The following is an 18076-nucleotide window of genomic DNA, read 5'->3' on the forward strand; positions in this document are numbered from 1 at the left end:
ATATTTGTGTTCTGTATCACCAAGCACAAAGGCAGAGCAACCTACTGTATACATCGTGTCCTCCTAATCAAAGTCAAAAACTGTTTTTTTATTGATATACAGTTAAACCATAGAAACTACTGTTTTGTAAGGCTGCTTGGAATTCTGTTGACGAATAGTTTTAGAAATTACTCACACATCCTTTCTATATTTTTATATGGTTTTCTTAAACTCATGTCTTAATGAGGACTATATTAGCTGTGCTGCACCTTTAACACTGATTGGAGAACTTACATAAGACACAGTGTACACAACATTACCCCATTCTGTGTGTCTTTGATAAGAATTGTGCTTGTTGTGGTAAAATCTATTCATACAGACCCGAGGCTAGACATTAATATGCTGACAGCAATACAACAGATTTAAACTGAAAAGCCATGACTCAGCAGGTTGGCTAGTTCACCTTCTCTCTGACTGGGTTAGTGTTGATTACCATAATGTAAAAAGGCACATTGTTATTTTTATCTAATAATTTAATGTTTAGAATTTACACACCGAGCTTAAAATATACATATATAATCCAATGATAAAAAGATTATGTAAAATTCAGTATTAGCATATTTTTACAAGAAAATGTTTTGTTTTTTTTGTTTTATTGTTCATACGGTACTACATCCAGTATCATGAGATATTACAGTACATCCATTTATAGGCAAACTACAAAATATATTCTAAAGAATATTTAAAAAATATAAAAAAGCAGGATTGTATTTTTAAGGAGTGCTGAGAGATATTATATTATAGATGTGAACTAAACTTGAGGCTTTTATTAGAAAACCAGTGTCCCAGGGATACCTGATGACAATATTGTCTCCTATAAGCCACAGAATACACCTGAGGGGACAGCAGATTTTCAACAAAAATGAAATATTCAGTGTATATGGACTTTATTGAACTATAATAATATAAGATTTTATTTTCTTTACTTTCCAAAATAAACAAATTACTTTATGTGAATGTCTATTCTGAAGCATGTATTTGCTGTTTTGTAATTTATATAAACAGTATCCTCAGGGAAATAATTTGCTTTCAACTTATCTACTCTTTTGAGGGAGGTTCTCTTTTCTGAGTTAAGAGGATTGAAGTTAACACCATCAAAAAGGGAAGCCTCCCTCAGCAGATTTCCAAAAGAAATCCTCAATGTTTTTCTCCTAAAGAATTCTGTGTCACATATATCTGCCTTTGTTGAGTTATGAAGTAAAGTTTTTATACAAACAACTAATTAATCACTAGTTTAATGGTGCTCCTGCTGCTATGTTTTCCTACAACAATGTTATTTGGGCCTTGTTACTTTTGGTTTTCTTTAAATATTTGCGTTATTTAAAACATTTTCTTATATACTGTAGGATAACGCTAATACTGAGACAAGCATTTATTAATGTTTGCCAGTTGTTGTGCTAGTTATGTTTTTATGTTTCTGATGCCACACCGAAGTTTTACATGTTATACTGTGTTATATGCTAGTTTTGCTCTTTGCCTACTTCCCCAAAAAATATTTTGGAAATATTGTTTTTATAAAAAACATTTTTTTTGTGAATTTATTTTATATTGTCAGGGAATTCCAAAAACCAACCACATAAGCAGCCTTTTGTATTTTTCACAATTCTGTATCTCTCAATAATTAAGTACTGACTTTATAAGAAATGAAATGTTTAACTCTGTGACGTGAGGCAAATCAAACATCATTCCAAAGTTTTTTTTTCTAGACTGCCATAGTAACATATTTGATGAGCAAGCATCAGGCTCCAAATGAAAATGAAAGTGACTCCCCAGCCATTGTTTTCCAAAACGCATCTACTACTTATTTCAATGTGTCAAGGAAAACCATTTCAGAACATGACTCTGGAATGAGTAGCACTTGTGCCTTGTTTTTTTTCTCTTTTTTCTCTTTCTATCAGGCTCAAAACTTTAATATACTGTACCACACTCCCAACAAAAGAAAAATCCAGTTTTAAGAGTGTTTTCAAATTCCAATGATACGGTATGAAGGGCCAAACTAGTCATAATTTACATCTTTAGCACATGCTATTTATTTGTTTTGAAAGCTAATGTTTTATGTATACAGGTTTGTTTGATTTGGTCGTTGAATGGATTGGTTAATACATACTGTACAGTTAGTGGTGAGAAAACTGATTTTCACTAAATGTTGAGTTATCAGTTTGTTGCTTTGTTGTACACATAAACATATGTGATACAGTATACATACTGTAGAAATGCTCTATGTTTAGAAACCAATTACATGTTAGAAAACTACAGTAGGTCTGTATTTATGTATACCAATATAGTATGAACAAACACCTTAATGTAATATTCACAAAAAACAGCATCTTTGCCCAGTATACTAGGAGCAGGTGTTTTGGCCTTGGACTTAAACCCAGTCTGAAGTACTGTTGTAATAACAACAATGTAACAATGTCTTTATACTGTATGTACTGTAAGTTGTTTTGATAAAAGCATTAGGCAAATTCATGTAAACCAAGGAAGTATGCATACAAGCCAATGTGTAAAAAACACAATTCCAACAATAGCCAGCTATATACTAAACCAAACATACAGTATACTTCAGACAAACATGCAAACGGATCTGGTCAATTTTTATAGCCAATTTTTATAATCCTGTTTTGTCCCTTATATTACTGAGAAGAAATAGTTCATGCTGATTTTTAGAATCAACTATCCATTTATTTTTATTCACATCTAAACAGTAATATAGACTACATGTATATAAATGCAGTGCAGAAAAAATATTAAACATTTTAGCTTTTTCTCAAAGCATTTGCAATGTACTGTGCATACTGCTGAATAGTATAATGTAGGATATATTATCTACATGATTAATAGCATGAAACTAGCTTTAACCTCTGGTGAACCTCATCTACTTAATCATTTGATAAGATAACGTTGCTACCATTAGTATCATGGTTGCCTCGAGACACAAAACAGCATTCCAGCCACCTTCAAAAAGCATATCCTGTGAAATGACTTCATCCTGCGTAATGTCCTTTGACTCATTGAATAACAATGAATTCCCTCGGTGTGGAAAACTGAAAGGTAGAAATTCCATAACAAATTGTTTTTTGTCCCCTTGAGTAAATATAAGACATTAATTCAAGCATGGTTAGCTCTTTCTTTCTAACCTTTGAACAATGTTTTGTGGTGCCTCACAGTATAGCAGATGCTTGTAAACCGTTTTGCTTGGTGAGTTGAGAGTTTTTTTTTAGAAATAATATACCTGTAAAAGCTCTTCATTTACAAAAAAAGAAACTTATTGATGCCTGAAATATTAATGAGCACTGATTCCTATAGCCAATCCCATTTACATTTTTATGGGTGAGAGCTCCACAAATTATTTTCTAGGATGAATGTTCATAAGTGAATTCTAGATTTTTAATGTTCCTTCCCAGGGGCCTGAGCATCAGTCAAGTCAAAGATCTGTATTGCCCTTGGAGGAAGTAATCTTACTTCACCATACTGGTAAAAAATGGATGGTCAGATGAGGTTTTTATTGCTTTAGTAAGCATGTACAAACTGAAAAACAGCTTAAGGTTTTTTTAAATACTTCAAAAAAGAGATAAACAACATACTGCAAAGTTCTATTTTGTAATTGATTATATTTTTCCAAAGTTGATCTCATTTTATTTAACGCAATGGAGCTACAGTACTTACTGTGATTGAGCAAACTGAATAACCATGTTCTGCAGCACTGTAAGCAATTCAAGGAAATTAGAAAATCAAAGTGTACCAATAAATTTGTATATAATATTTATTCTTTAATAACTTATTTAACACGGAGAATTACATTGCAGATTGAATTGAAAATGGGGATATGCCCCCAGCTGATGTATATTCTAAGTGGTGAATTGTAATGCGATTGCCATTTTAAACATTGTTACAAAATAGCATTACAATAGCAGAATGAAGCATGCATTCTTACTGGGTCATACTCAATACATTTATAGAATTTGCCTATTTTCCACAAAGTGATACTACCTTATGATACCTTCTCTAGAACTTTACTTTCTCTCTAATAAAGCTTGTGAAACTTTTAGATACATCATTGTACCTGGGAATAGTTTCCCTTTAAGATCATATGCTGTATTATTATGTATACTGTATTATTATGTATTGTGTTTTAAGTGTAGTATACATGTGTACAGTACAAGGGATAAAATGGATGAAGTAATTTTGCATTTTAATGTTAATTTAAATTGCCTGTACATACCTCCTTGTGAAGTCAAATACCCTTTTATAAAGAAGACAAGCAATTTTCATTGTTGTGAGAGAAGTGTGGAGTGTGGTTAGTGTGGACAATATCAGGAAACTACCAAGAAAAAGATAACTAATCATGGTGTCAGAGCAACAGGGTTAAGGATCCTCTCTCCTTGACCAGCTATTTTAGGCACTGCAGTGACAAGTTTTTGAAGATTTGATGTCTTATGTAGTGATGTCTTTCACCAAATTAAACTTCCATAGTCATCATTTGGAAAAGGAACAGTGTAGGAACAAAATGGAAAATTTGTCATCCTTGCATGTTGTGCTCACATACAGCATTAGTTTAGAGTGTGAAGGAACCTCCACTTGTTCCCACACACTGAATTATTTATGTCCCCTGTTAGTGGCCTCTGTAATCTGCCTTAATTCATGAAATGAACCTCATTATTGCACAGGTCAAGCATGTGGAACTTTAGTTTCAGATCTGTGAAACTCTTTATCTCAAGAACAAATGGTTAATGGAGTGATAATCAGCTAGACGTACAGTAGAAGACTACTTACCACATAAGGTGTTACTGCCCAAGATGCTTAATTAGTCATGGTGTGTGTCTTTTTATCAGGAAGAGACAATGACATAAGCCTGAGTGATGATGACTTTGCCTGTTGTCACTACTGATCTGTTTACTAATATCGTCAAGGACAGTCTTGGTATACAGTCATTTATGTTTCTGTTTTGGATATGAAGTGCCAGATTTTATAGAAAGTGTTAAAGTGTAAAACCACTTCCAATGTGGAATTACGAATTGAAACACTTCTCCAATGCACCCATGTGCAGAGCCATTTTGACACATTGCAAACTCCCAGTGCCTAATAGTTAGCCGTGTCTCTTTAAAATCATCACCAACCAAAAATCAGGGGGATATTATTATTTTTTTAATTAAACCAACAATAAACTGATATAGGACATTAAGAGCCATGTTTGAATAAAAAATCTCCAGGATTTATGTATTCAGGACTGGACACCCCTGGCTTAGATAAACACTTCAGAAGCGAGCATACAGTAGCTATTGGATAAAAAAGTCCTTCTTGTTGTGAGAAATTGGAGTTCATCTCTGTTTTCTTCCATCTTCGCAGGCTGGCTAAACTATTTGCCAACTGTGTTAGCTTACTTAAAAAAATGATATACTTGTACATGGCAGGATTCACACAGTTTTAACGGCATCCGCTGGGGATAAAATTAAATTCTTTGAAATATGTGCTTCATTATCATGTGCTCATCCAGACATAACTTTACTAAAATACATTTTATCATTTGTAAGGTCTTCCCAACAGGAAGTGTTAAGTGAATTTAAAGACACTCTGTATATTTGGCTGTCACATTCACAGCTGTAAATACAAACAATCCATCAGCTGGCAGTAAGGCTTACTTGGGAAAAGTGACTGCAACAGATTGTTGGGAGGAAAGAACAGCATATACAGTATATGTAATTAACTTGTTTATACTTTTCTGCATTTTCAAGTAATTTTATGTAACATTTGGTGATGTATCTTCATTGTGCATGCCAAATCTAGGCAAGGCTTTTCTTTTCTCTTCTATTCTGAAATGTCCCAAGGCTGAACAGAAAATTCAGCAGTTTAAAAGAAATGGAAATAATAGATGTTGATTAGCAATGCTTACAGCCATCAAGTTTCTGTACTAGAAAAGAATTGCTCAAAAGTTTCTGATTATAAACTGGTGTATCTTTCCTCTCATGCATGAAGGGGATGTGAGCAGGATGTTCTCTTAAAATCCAGTGATCCATCAAATAAATTGCCTTAAACCTTGCGCAATATCATTCTCCCCCTTTCTCGCTTTCAGAATGACTCCTGGGGTAAGCAGTATTCATATGCACTCTTCAAAGCCATGAGCCACATGCTGTGCATCGGGTATGGTGCCCGCGCACCAGTCAGCATGTCTGACCTCTGGATTACCATGCTGAGCATGATTGTGGGTGCCACCTGCTATGCCATGTTTGTGGGTCATGCCACCGCCCTTATCCAGTCACTGGACTCTTCACGCCGGCAGTACCAAGAAAAGGTAAACACACTCTTTTTTCCATCTGGGATCTGTTCTAACAATATGTTGTGAGCCTCACGCAGCTCTTGTCTGTCCATGATAGAGCCTGCAAATGCACGACTGTTTTTTCCGTTCTTGTTTAATTACCTAAATTTGATTTTTCTAATGAGCAAAAAAAAAGAATTTCACACATGACATGCTATGTTATCCCACTACTTCACTGATCTTTAGTTTGTTTCCACATAAACTTGGGGCACTTACTGTACTTTGTGGAGTTTGCATGTGCATGTGGGTTTTCTCCTGGTGCCCTGGTTTCCTTTCATCTCCAAAGACAAGCTAGCCACAGTAGATTTGATTGGCTGTCCTATGTTGTATCTTTCTTTCATTGATCTGAGATGGACTGGCACACTGTTCATGGCAAGACTGGTCATATGATTTCAGTCCTGCACGTGTGTGTTTCCTCACAAAGGTAAAGTGAGAAATTAAAGATAGATAGCTATCCCCCAGGACTAAACCTTTCAATTTTACTTTTTATGGAATATAATAATGGGTTGGTAACAAAAAGCAATAAAATCAAATTATAGTTTTTAAGGCCAAGTCTATTATGTTGTGTGCATTGAGAATTCATTAGGGATTTGTATTTAGTGTCTAAATTACTTCTAACTCCACTGAGTATTTACTTATGTTGGTTTCTGAAAATTATACTGCTATGACAATTATTTATAGCTAGATTTTCTTTCAGGATGTTTCAAGTACATTTCTATCCAGCACAAACTGATTATTTTGAATAGTTTCCATTTGCGTTACAGATTAAAGTATTAACAAACTATATGTTTAAAACGTAGTCTATATTCAAGTCTACACACTTTCATAGTAAAGCCAGTACAACTAGCAAAATATGTTTTATTTAAATTCCCATTATCAAGATAGCCAAATGTTGGAAAAGGCAAATTCATTGTAGCTATATGTAAGCGTCATCATCAGTGCAAAGAACTCATACTTATACAGGCATAAAGATACTGTAATTCATGTGCCAGTTCCTTAATCAACCTGGCTTTTGGCTTTTCAGTGAAGTCTGATTCTGATGTGGAATCTTAACACATTTGACAATGTCTTCTCCTACCTATGTCTTGAAGCATTATTTGTTATTTTTGCCAACTGCATTCACTATACAGTAGCTCAACAGACAGCTATACTAAAGTTTCATGCAGATTTTGATCATAACAATGATATCCGTGGGTGTGAATCCTTAGCTCTGTTTTTATTAAGTCATTTGGGCCATTTGGGAGCATTCTGTTTTGGTTTTGGGTCTAATCTCTACCAGTTGTACCATTTTGTATTGATTTATGTTATTGTTGAAACCCATATTTTAAGAAGGTATTTTCTGTGTAATGATAACAAATTGCTAATGATGTACTTTGTAATGTACTAAATATTATATACTGTAAATCCTCAATTCTTTCATTTCTAAAAGATGGAAGAATGTAATTTACTAAGCTTTGCTAATGTCTTAATAAAGGAAGAAGAAACTCAAAAGAATAGCTAGTTCTATAATTGTGCTATAATTTACGCAGACAGAATTCTTTGTGGGCTTCTTATCAACAATATAAAATAATATGTATTTATCATACTGAGTATAGAGCACATATATTCTGCTATTGTTCCTTAATGGACGAAAGCTCTATTGGAAAACTGCTTTCTTATTAACTGAAATAATCAAAATAGCGATGAGGCAGCCAAAGTGCAGGGTTTTCTGAAGAACTTTGCTTAGAGTAATGTGCAAAAGAAGGGTTTGCAGTAGTTTTTGTAATAAATGTCCCTGTAGTCTGCTGAATAGGATGCTGCTGCCAGCTATAAATGTCATTTGATCACTCAGGAAGAAAGACATTGAACAGCTACTGTATGATCAGTTTGACTGGCTCTAATCTAGCTAGCCAACTTGCGTGTCGTGGGCTCCACATCCCTGATCCAAACCCTGAGGCTGATAACTTTTGCTGAGCTGTAGCTAATCAGTTTATGTTCTTAATAATAAAATGGAAAACCAATCCCCACACACACACTAGATCTAATGTTTGCACCAGACCAGGCATTGCTTAACAAACACAAAACCTCATTACTGTATGTGGAAGTATTTTTTTACATTTTGTTTCTTTCAATTTCTCTTCAAAATGGTAGACATCAGGATTTCATCAGGATTTATTAAAGTATTTTATTTGTTTTATTTGATTTTTTGCCCATTTAATTCCCATTTTGTTCAAATTTTGTGCAGCTATTCAGTGTTATATTGCAAATGCAATAGAATGTTTTCACTCCCTAAGCTAGAAAATAAGCATTAATTTTTTGACAAACTATGATCCAATTTATTTTAGATTTAAACAAATCATCAGAGGTTTTTAATGTCATGTCTTACCATCTGTTACTATTAAATATTTCAATCTCTTGAACTAGCATAAAGAAAATATTAAAAAATCCATCCATCCACTTCAATAATTCGCTAACCTGACAATTGCTACATGTCCATGACAACTATTTTGGTAGTGTGGTGGTAGGGGTGGGAAAATACAAACAGGTTGAACTCCAGTTCAGCAGTAAATATATAATATGGGGCTTTATTTACAGTGAAAAAAATTGCCAAATATTTACAAACAAAACTAAAAGTCATGAGATAAACGTTGAAATGGTGCGGTAAGGGGAAAGCAAGTCAACAAGAAATAGCACACACCTACCTCATAACACAAAAACAGCTAGCTGAATATGATCCTCCTTCAACAAAACACTTATGCTGTAACCAAGAAAATGACTCTACTTTTCTCAACTCCAACTCCCAACCAAGATAATTTATCAATCATTTTTTAAATCCTGAGTTCTGCTCACTCACCTTACCGAACGGTAAACATGCAAGCAATTTAATGTCAGGATACACTTGTCAGAAACTGTGTGATGCACTCATACTGCACTCATACTGTACAGATGCATACAGGATACAAGTTAGCACTTCCTGTTAATCCCTAATGCATGACTTTGGACTGTGAGAGAAAATGTGAATGATTCAATTAAATGAAGTCACTGCTGTTTTAGAGGCTATAAAAACAAATGCGTATACAATATTTAATAGTTTGCATGGAACACATACAGTAAAGCTAGGTAACATTAAAGCAGTCCCCTTTTTCATCTGTCTCTTTCTTTTGGTTGACATGGAACTGTAGAATTTGTTAATCAACAATAGCAGGTAGCACCTCTGTTCCATTGTGTGTAGTTGTTCCATTGTGAGCAGTGGTTAGGGATTCTGGTTTAGTAATCGGAAGGTTAAGGGTTCACATCGCAGGTGAGAAATTACTATTGCACATTTGAACAAGAATTCACCCAAATTGCTCCAGTAAAATACACAGCTCATTTATAGATACATCTATAAATGGGTTCAAGTGTAAATTGCTTTGGATTAAAGTGTCAACCTCATACATTAGTAATAATTCATACTAACACATCTTTGTGTCTACGGAGATGCAGTAAGTTTATGGGAAGGGCCCCTATGGTAATCTGGCAAATAGAAAAATGTGAATGAATTTGGCTAGCTTAACTGTTCTTTAACTGTGTCACATTTACCTCTTACCATCAGAAAACATTTTTATAAATACTGTATATGCATTAATAACAATATTAAAACCTGGAGCTAAAATAGACATTTACTGACTTTAATATTCTTAATTGTTACGATTAATATTTTCTCTTAGGTGCAAAACTGATTAATGCAGCCCTAAGATTTAAATTTGATAAAAAACAATCATTGAACATGGCTACAGGTACCGCTATAACTTGAATATATTGTCAACTTTTTTGTAGGAAAATACGAAAGGTCAAAAAAGAAGTGTCTAAAAGTGAGGGGAAAACGAAATTGGTCTATAGGCAGAATTTTGTATCCTGTTTTATATGGGAGGAATGCCCTAAGTACTGTATATGGGGAATTTAGATTTTTTGTTATTCAAGTAACATGCATTAATTACAGAAGCTCGTATAACAAAAAATAAACATCTACAGTATATACTGTATACAGTATAATGCAAACCTCATAATGTGTGCAAAAGATATTCATTTGATTATTAGATTTCTGTATAATAAACTTTAAATATTTTTTTTCTATGGTATCCAATCCAGGGTGTATCTTGAATTGCACCCTATTCCTTGCTGGGGTAGGGTATAGCTCCTGTTTTGAAAGAAGCAGCTATAAAATGGATGGATAAAATGGTGTGTTTTGTCTAAACATTGATAAATAAATAAAACTGAGTAACTAGCTAATACTGTATGTACAGTATGCTTTATGTGTGCATGAGGAGAACAGAGTCTGGTGTAGCTAATTAGTGAATATTCACTGACACTAGGCTTCATGTTCAAACTTTCAGTATGGAAAAATAATCAGAAGTTTACTAGGTGGTAGATAAATGTGTTTTAGGCAGAAGCTTTTCACCCTGAAGGCTTGCAAGGTACAATATACTATAGTACTAATATATTAGTGATATATTAGAAATTTTGTCTGAAGTGCTGTTGTGGGGGACTGATACTGAACAGTAATACATGTATTGAAAGTATGTTTCACATACGTGAGAATTGTATTTCAGAAATACAATTTTAAATGCACATGTATTTATGTTTTGATAATATACAATATACAATAATATACAATGTTTATGACTTACATTCTTCAGAAATATTTTGCATACCTGTATAATATATTTCCATTTAAAATGCAATGAGTTTAAATAAACCCCTATGAGTTTAAAAATTACATACACAGTATGTTGTTAAAGGAATATAATATGTCCGATCAATAAATATTTATATGAATTGTTCATTCTAGAATAGATACTGTAGGGTTCTGTATGGGTGTTTATCATTTTATCACAAAATCTGATATTTTACAGATATCCAATACATATTTTTTATATTTGAATGTATGGAAACTTTTTGCTATTTCAAGAATAATGTCCGTGTCAAATATATGCTTTAAAACATACATTTTCAATATAGACATATTGCAGGTTTCCAGATTCAAAGGGTGATGATATTTGTCTTCTTACAGCACCTTGCAGTGCAAAACAGCATACTGTACATTAATGGAAAACCTGCATAAATCCCTGAAGAATATAACGTCTACATTTGTAAAATACTGCTATAAATAGAAAATATAAGAGAACAAAAACAATGAATAAAATTGCTATCAGTGTGAAAAGAGGGCAATACTGAAATACTGAAAAAGAGAAAACGAAGCCAAAAACAGCGAAATGCTGTTAATAAGAAAAACCCTTATAAGAGGTATATTTGTGATTAGGTAATAACAAAATATTATTGAAGTTGATTGTTTATAAACTTAATAAACATTTAATAAATAACTCGTTAATTAAAATATCAATATAAATATCAATGAATCATTGATCCTAACAGTATTATCAATACACATTAATAAAAATATTGACAATTCATTAAATATTAAGATTTGCTGATAAAATTGTTATAAACATCCTAACAACCTTTCGTAAGTGACTTCTCTAGAGAGTGAAAAAGCTGAAGGAGGCAAAGGCAGAAATCTGGTACTATACTGTACATCATATCAAGATCAAAATGTTTCTCCAAATGTTCTGCTGAACTAACAAAAGTCAGCAAAATTTAGAACCCCCGCAGTAAAATGAGTCACTGCAGCCTCAAATAAGCAGCCTTTTACATGATCATATTGAGTTAACAAAAAGTAAAACCACATTAAATTAAAGATTGTTTATACTGTGTAGTCTGTGTAAGCATTACAAAGTAACGAGATGCACAGTATGTTGTACTTGAAAACGTAAGAACTAGAGTACATGTACAGTACATAACCCATTATACTGTTAGTCTACATATTCTGCAACAGAAACCTCATGTGATGACCAGTTTAAAGGAGGTATGCTCCTGTGCTTGGTGTTTTTTTTTTCCTTTTAAATGGGAGATTGCATATCTCCTAGCAATGCGTAAAACCAGAGTAATAAAGCATTGTGTAAACATTACAGTATATACTGTATAGGTAGATATACACTATACAGTACTGTATATCCATTCAGTAACAGACGACTGCATATTTCTTGTTAGAGCTACACCAACTTGAATTCTATCCTGGAAGCATAGATTTCAAGGGAAGACAACACCTTGGTTTGAATGCCAGCCCATAGAGGTTCTTATTTACTGTATGTTTAATCATTTAAAGGTATTGTACTTTTTTGTAGTGCACTGTGGCTAGCAATGACAGTTGTGTGGGCAGCATAGTTATTTCATTATTTTCAGTCAGATTAGTACAGTATGTGAAGATGACTGCTCATTTTCAAAGGATTTAATTTATACATAAACAACTCTAGCTGTATTTTAAGAAGAAGGCTGTGGCCATTGTAAATAGAAAGGCATCATAGAAAGAAACCAAAGCAGCAGTTCTATAAGGGTTGGGGTGTGGAACAAACATTGTAGCCTGCTGAAGATATGTTTTATGGATGCAGAACAAGTTAAGAACATGCAAACACTTTGAAAGGTGTTGTACTGTATGTTGAGAATTTCACAAGATGTCTAATTTATTTAAAGTAGTTTTACAGTTTTGTGAGGGGCACCTTTGAAGAAATGTTTTTACCTTAGAGACATTGAGCAATATATTCTATAATTCCTGGAACTAAAATACAACTGTACTCTGTAATTTTATATATACAGTATAGCATCAGTATCATACACACGGTATGTACTGTACGGTATGTATTCAGTCTGATACTTGGGTGTGTTCAACATAGAGTATGTGCAGACATATACAGTATATGCCGTACAGACTTATCATTTTGTGAAACATGCTATGACAGAAGGCATCTGGAGTACAGCACATGCATGTTTTATAAAACTGCCACAGTAGATGAAAAAGGATTAGCAAGGCTGTTTTAATATTTGATCAACGTGTTTATAAATCTGATGCCAAACCCATCTGGGGGATCAGGGCAAAATGCCACTACTGTGACTGATCTCCATTTGAAAGTTGAAATGTTGTAAAAAAATTATTTCAACGCCATTTTGCGCCCGATGTTTAATCGATTTTTCTCAAAAAACCCTTGTCTTATCACTTTGCAGCAGCAACTAGAAATCCACGAGAAACAATATTTGCTACGGCTCTTGTTTGATCAATTTGATTTTCATGTTGCTTTCTGTGTCATCTGTAGGTTACTTAAGATAGTGGTCTGTCTTTGAGTTTCTGATTACAGGCTGCAGTCTGAAGAGGTGGTATTTATTTACTTGGGTAAAGTTCTGCCAATTGCCATTCATACAAGTGTTATATACCTGTGCCAATTTGTAAACGTAGTCTCACTCTCTGGCTTTGATAGATGAGTTGCTTTTTGGACCACTTCCTTTCTTGAATGCTTTGGAAATGCCTTTTGTTCTAGTAGCTCACTTTCATAAAATGTGTGGTTCAATGCTCTACAGTCTGAAATGAGACTCATAAATAAATAAACACATAAAAGCCCAACAGGTAGTTTGAGGGATAGTTCCCCTTTCTTTATTTTCTTTATAATGAAATAGTCTTTATATTCAATGGAATATACAAAAAAGTTACATATCTTAATTTGATGATGTTGGAGTGGTGAACTGTGTTAACATACAAGCTGCGATGCAACAAATAAAAAAAAAAGCATAAGGCTTTGGCTGCAGAGCCTTCTTTAGTTGCAGAGAGCAAAATTTTGTGTTTTTTTCATCTTTGCTTTTTGCTTTTATGATGGAATTAACGTCTGCTAGCAGTTAGTTTGAGGGACATGTTCGAGTACTTCATTTTGCTGGTCTCATACTTAATTATTTAGTTTTATTTTGATTACATATTTTTGTTAAATAAATAGATGGCCTCCCAACACCCCTAAATGATATAATGTTCTGTTCTCCATCAGCAAGGTTTCTTCCGGAGCAGCTCTTATACTATGGCTTTAAAAGGCAGTTATTTAATCCATGCCAAATTGACTAATACTCTGAGACACCCTATTTTTTGGAACATTACATTAATTACCCAGCACCTTGAACTAAATTATAGCTCCATCACATTTAACTTACATAATTTCAAATGGCTGACTTAAGGCTGGGTTTCTCATTCTAGTGATGTATTATTTCATTGCCATGCCATTGTTAGTGTTAGTAAGTCCTTAATTATACGGGAACAGACTCCACTGAAAAGTCTGCTGAATCTGCACTTTGTAACATTATGAAGGCAGTGCAATGCTTCCCATGGGACATCTAGATTTACCTACATCCTCACCTGCCACCTGCTCATTCCTCACAGAAGCATGCTGTCATACTGCTTCCTGTGCAAGACCAACTGATTCCCTGAAAGAACATACAGTACTGTACTGTGTGAGCAATCACTTTCCAACAAATAAGTAAATGCTACATTCCTGTTAATTAATTGCTGCATTCATATGAATCTTACACAATACAGATATTTAACATTGTTTCACTCATATACAGTACCCAACTGGTGTGCTTTCCAGGGTGTCTCCTGCCTTACACCTATTGTCTGCTGGGTGAGGATCCAGGTCACTGCTCCCCTGTTTCGGACTAAGCAATCATTCGAAATGGATGAGTGAATGGAAAATTATATGCCATTATAAATCATCCTCTAATTTCAACTGGCTGTTTTTCAAATAACATTTGAATGCTGAAAATAAATCCTATAGAGTCTTATAAGTAAATGCATCCGTTCTTTTGAGAACTGTTTATACTATGGCAAAGTCTTCTACAATTTCTTGGTAGACTTTTCTTGGAATTTTCATTAAGTATTTATACAGTATATGAATGTAGTTTTCCATAGGTTTCCATATTGTGCAGGCCATCATATCTGCATGACAGATGTTTAATTAAAACAATAGAAACAATCATAACTTATTACCCAGTTATAACCAATTACCCTGGCTATAGTTTTAAACTAAAGCTTAACTGAAATGAAAACAGAGGGTCTTGATAAGGGGAGAATATTCAAATGGAGGTTATATAATTAGAGTACCACATGGAACTCTACTCTTTATAATGCATAGAAATTATATAGAAAATATATTGCTGCAAATTTCTTCAGATTGAACAGCGAAACACAAACTGGGGACACCAGTGGAAATTATCTGGGAGTGCATTTAAAACAAGAACACGGCATACTTAGTAGTGGATGAATTGAATGAGTTAACACCCTTCCCTTCAATGTTAGCATACATGTTATTTGCTTGCTTTATTAATTTTGCTAAAATTGCGGTAGTTTTTGCTACAAACTGTTGTTGTTTATGTTTTCATATATGCCATTTTCAGGAGTGATGACAGAAATTTCTGTTGAAATATCATTAGTCAGGTTCGACTCGCTGTTGTACTGTTTTGTTAAACTGCAAGACACGTTGTGTCCTTTTTGTAGCTAACTGACTGTATTGTAATACTACACTTTTGTATTGTTTGATGATTGCAGTTGTGTTAGAAAAATCAAAAAATGAAATGTATGTTGGTTTAATGAAGGATGCCTTTTTAAAGATACATGTGGCAAAATGGCAGTTTATATCTGATTAATAACATTGTTGCTGCTGATTCTGCTGTCTGCAGCTAAGCTACAGAATGTACATTTCAATCTTATTCATTTCTTCTTATTTTGTATCCTTGCAGTATAAGCAAGTGGAGCAATACATGTCCTTTCATAAGCTGCCTGCGGACATGCGACAGAAGATCCATGATTACTATGAGCACCGCTATCAGGGCAAGATCTTTGATGAGGAAAATATTCTCAGTGAGTTAAACGACCCACTCAAAGAGGTGAGAAGGCATTTCAGACTTCCTTTTTAGAACACTTGAGATCCTTGTTAGTAAATGAATTAAAGTGTAAAACTGCTCAGAAAAATCAATATATTGTATAAGCAATTACTATATGATATAAAACATCTCTGATAAAACACATCAGTACTGTACAGGTATGTCTTAGTTTGTCAATGGTTGTGTGATGCGTCTAGAGTGTTGGCGAAGTGTCTGTGTGCTTGTCACCTCTCGCTTTCAGCCACACCACTGGCTAGCAATGCTGCTCGCAGAACCGCGAAAAGAGAGCCGAGTGCATACGTCTCTCCTGCCAGTACATAGCCTCTCCACAGCAAGCCCTGTGTAGTGCATCCTTGTGGCGACAGATGGTAACTGGGTACCGCAAGGCCCCAGGCTAGTCTGCAGGGACTCGGAGGTTGTTTGGCCCCCAGACGTGCGGCATGCATGGCCCACCGGCGTGTGGTTATGCCCTGGTGTCCATGAACCAAACCCCCAGCTATGGGTAAATAGCCCCACGGCCTTGTGAGGGCCTTGGGAAAGGTAAAGCCTAAGGGAGTGAACCCAGACAGAGAATCCGGAGTGGAGCCCTGAAGACGGTCGGTTCAACTACTACTCATCTTTCTGGCAGCTCCTGCAGCCAAGTTAGTGCCAAGCGTCACGCTTTGCACTCCTTTGGACCACACTGACGAGGCCGAGAGGGGGACTCTGACGATTGGGCAGCCCAGGGTCTCCATACACTTTGCCCAGGCTTGCACCCTGGAGAGGTCACTCCAGTGCCACTGAGTACAGCAACAGAACAACACGGGAGTCAGCAGTTACGAGTGATAAGCCCACAGCGATTGGCATAGTTAAGGGCACTACGGGTTGCCTTCGACAGTGGGAGGGATCAACGTATCCCACTAGTCAGCTACTGCCCACCTCAAGCTGGGCAGCCCCGAGCTAGTAAGGTGCTGACCCGCCGCAGTCTGCCTGCTTCATTGGGTGCATGGAGCTTAGAGAATCAACTTGACAAGCAGACTGAAAACACTGCACCAAGCAAACACAGAAGAACTAAAAGATCACCAGTCCTGGAACATCAGGCCTCTCCAATGACCCAGGTCAATCGATGACTCTAGAAAGACAGCCATCATCAACCTAGAACTCAAGAGGCTGAATATTGATATTGCTGCCCTACAGGAGACTAGGCTCCCTTCAGATGGCAGCCTCCGGGAACTGGACTACACTTTCTACTGGCAGGAAAGGGACCCAGATGTCTTATTATTTAGTGTAGTAGAGTATATATATTCCACAAACCTAGAAGATATTTTCACAATTTCTGCTTAAAGTTATGAAAAGCAAATCAAAGGTTAGTACCTTAATAACTGACAAGGTGCTTGGACTTACAGTAGATAATTAGAAAGTTGCCAGCGATGGATGACTGCCAGTTTGCGATTCCACAAAATAGTCTAAAAAAGCTCAGCAACATTTGTAATAAAGCAAAGAATGCAGACTGTAATTCATTAGCAGCCTTAGATAATGTTCAAATGTCAAATGTCATTGCTTATTTATAAAAAACATACCACATAGTTCTCAAGCGCCAACACTAAATGAAATGTGCATGAAAATGTGTTCTTTGAAGGGATTAAATAAAAATAAATGAAGTGAGATTTCATTTCTTATGTGAAACCACAAAAAGATATTAATTTGTTTCATGTGTTTAATTAAAGCCATTTGAAAGTAGAACTGTAGAACAAGCAAGGTAAAATTTGCTTATTTGCATTGGCACCATATTCTATGATGAGCATAGAATAGCAAAAATGTATAATATCCTTTGATTTCATTAATATTCTAAACATTTGTATTTTGGTTTACTAACTTTACCCAAAAAACACAGTGCTCTCAATATATCATCATATACAGTAAAAAAGAAAAAAGTGTTTGCTGAAAAAAATGACATTAATTGCCTCCGCTTTGCCTGTA

The 18076-nt window shown here is 34.9% G+C and overlaps 1 protein-coding gene across 1 annotated transcript in view; it reads left to right on the forward strand.

Moving 5' to 3' along the window:
• Positions 1-18076, forward strand: part of hcn1 (hyperpolarization activated cyclic nucleotide-gated potassium channel 1) — a 91344-nt gene that overhangs the window by 49694 nt on the left and 23574 nt on the right. Inside the window, exons 4-5 of the mRNA XM_088910734.1 lie at positions 6110-6328; positions 15974-16120. Coding sequence (XP_088766860.1) covers positions 6110-6328; positions 15974-16120 — 366 coding nt within the window. The remainder of the gene's footprint in view (positions 1-6109; positions 6329-15973; positions 16121-18076) is intronic.

The sequence above is a fragment of the Atractosteus spatula genome, chromosome 3 (genome assembly GCF_055471065.1).
Source record: "Atractosteus spatula isolate fAtrSpa1 chromosome 3, fAtrSpa1.hap1, whole genome shotgun sequence".
Lineage (NCBI taxonomy): Eukaryota > Metazoa > Chordata > Actinopteri > Semionotiformes > Lepisosteidae > Atractosteus > Atractosteus spatula.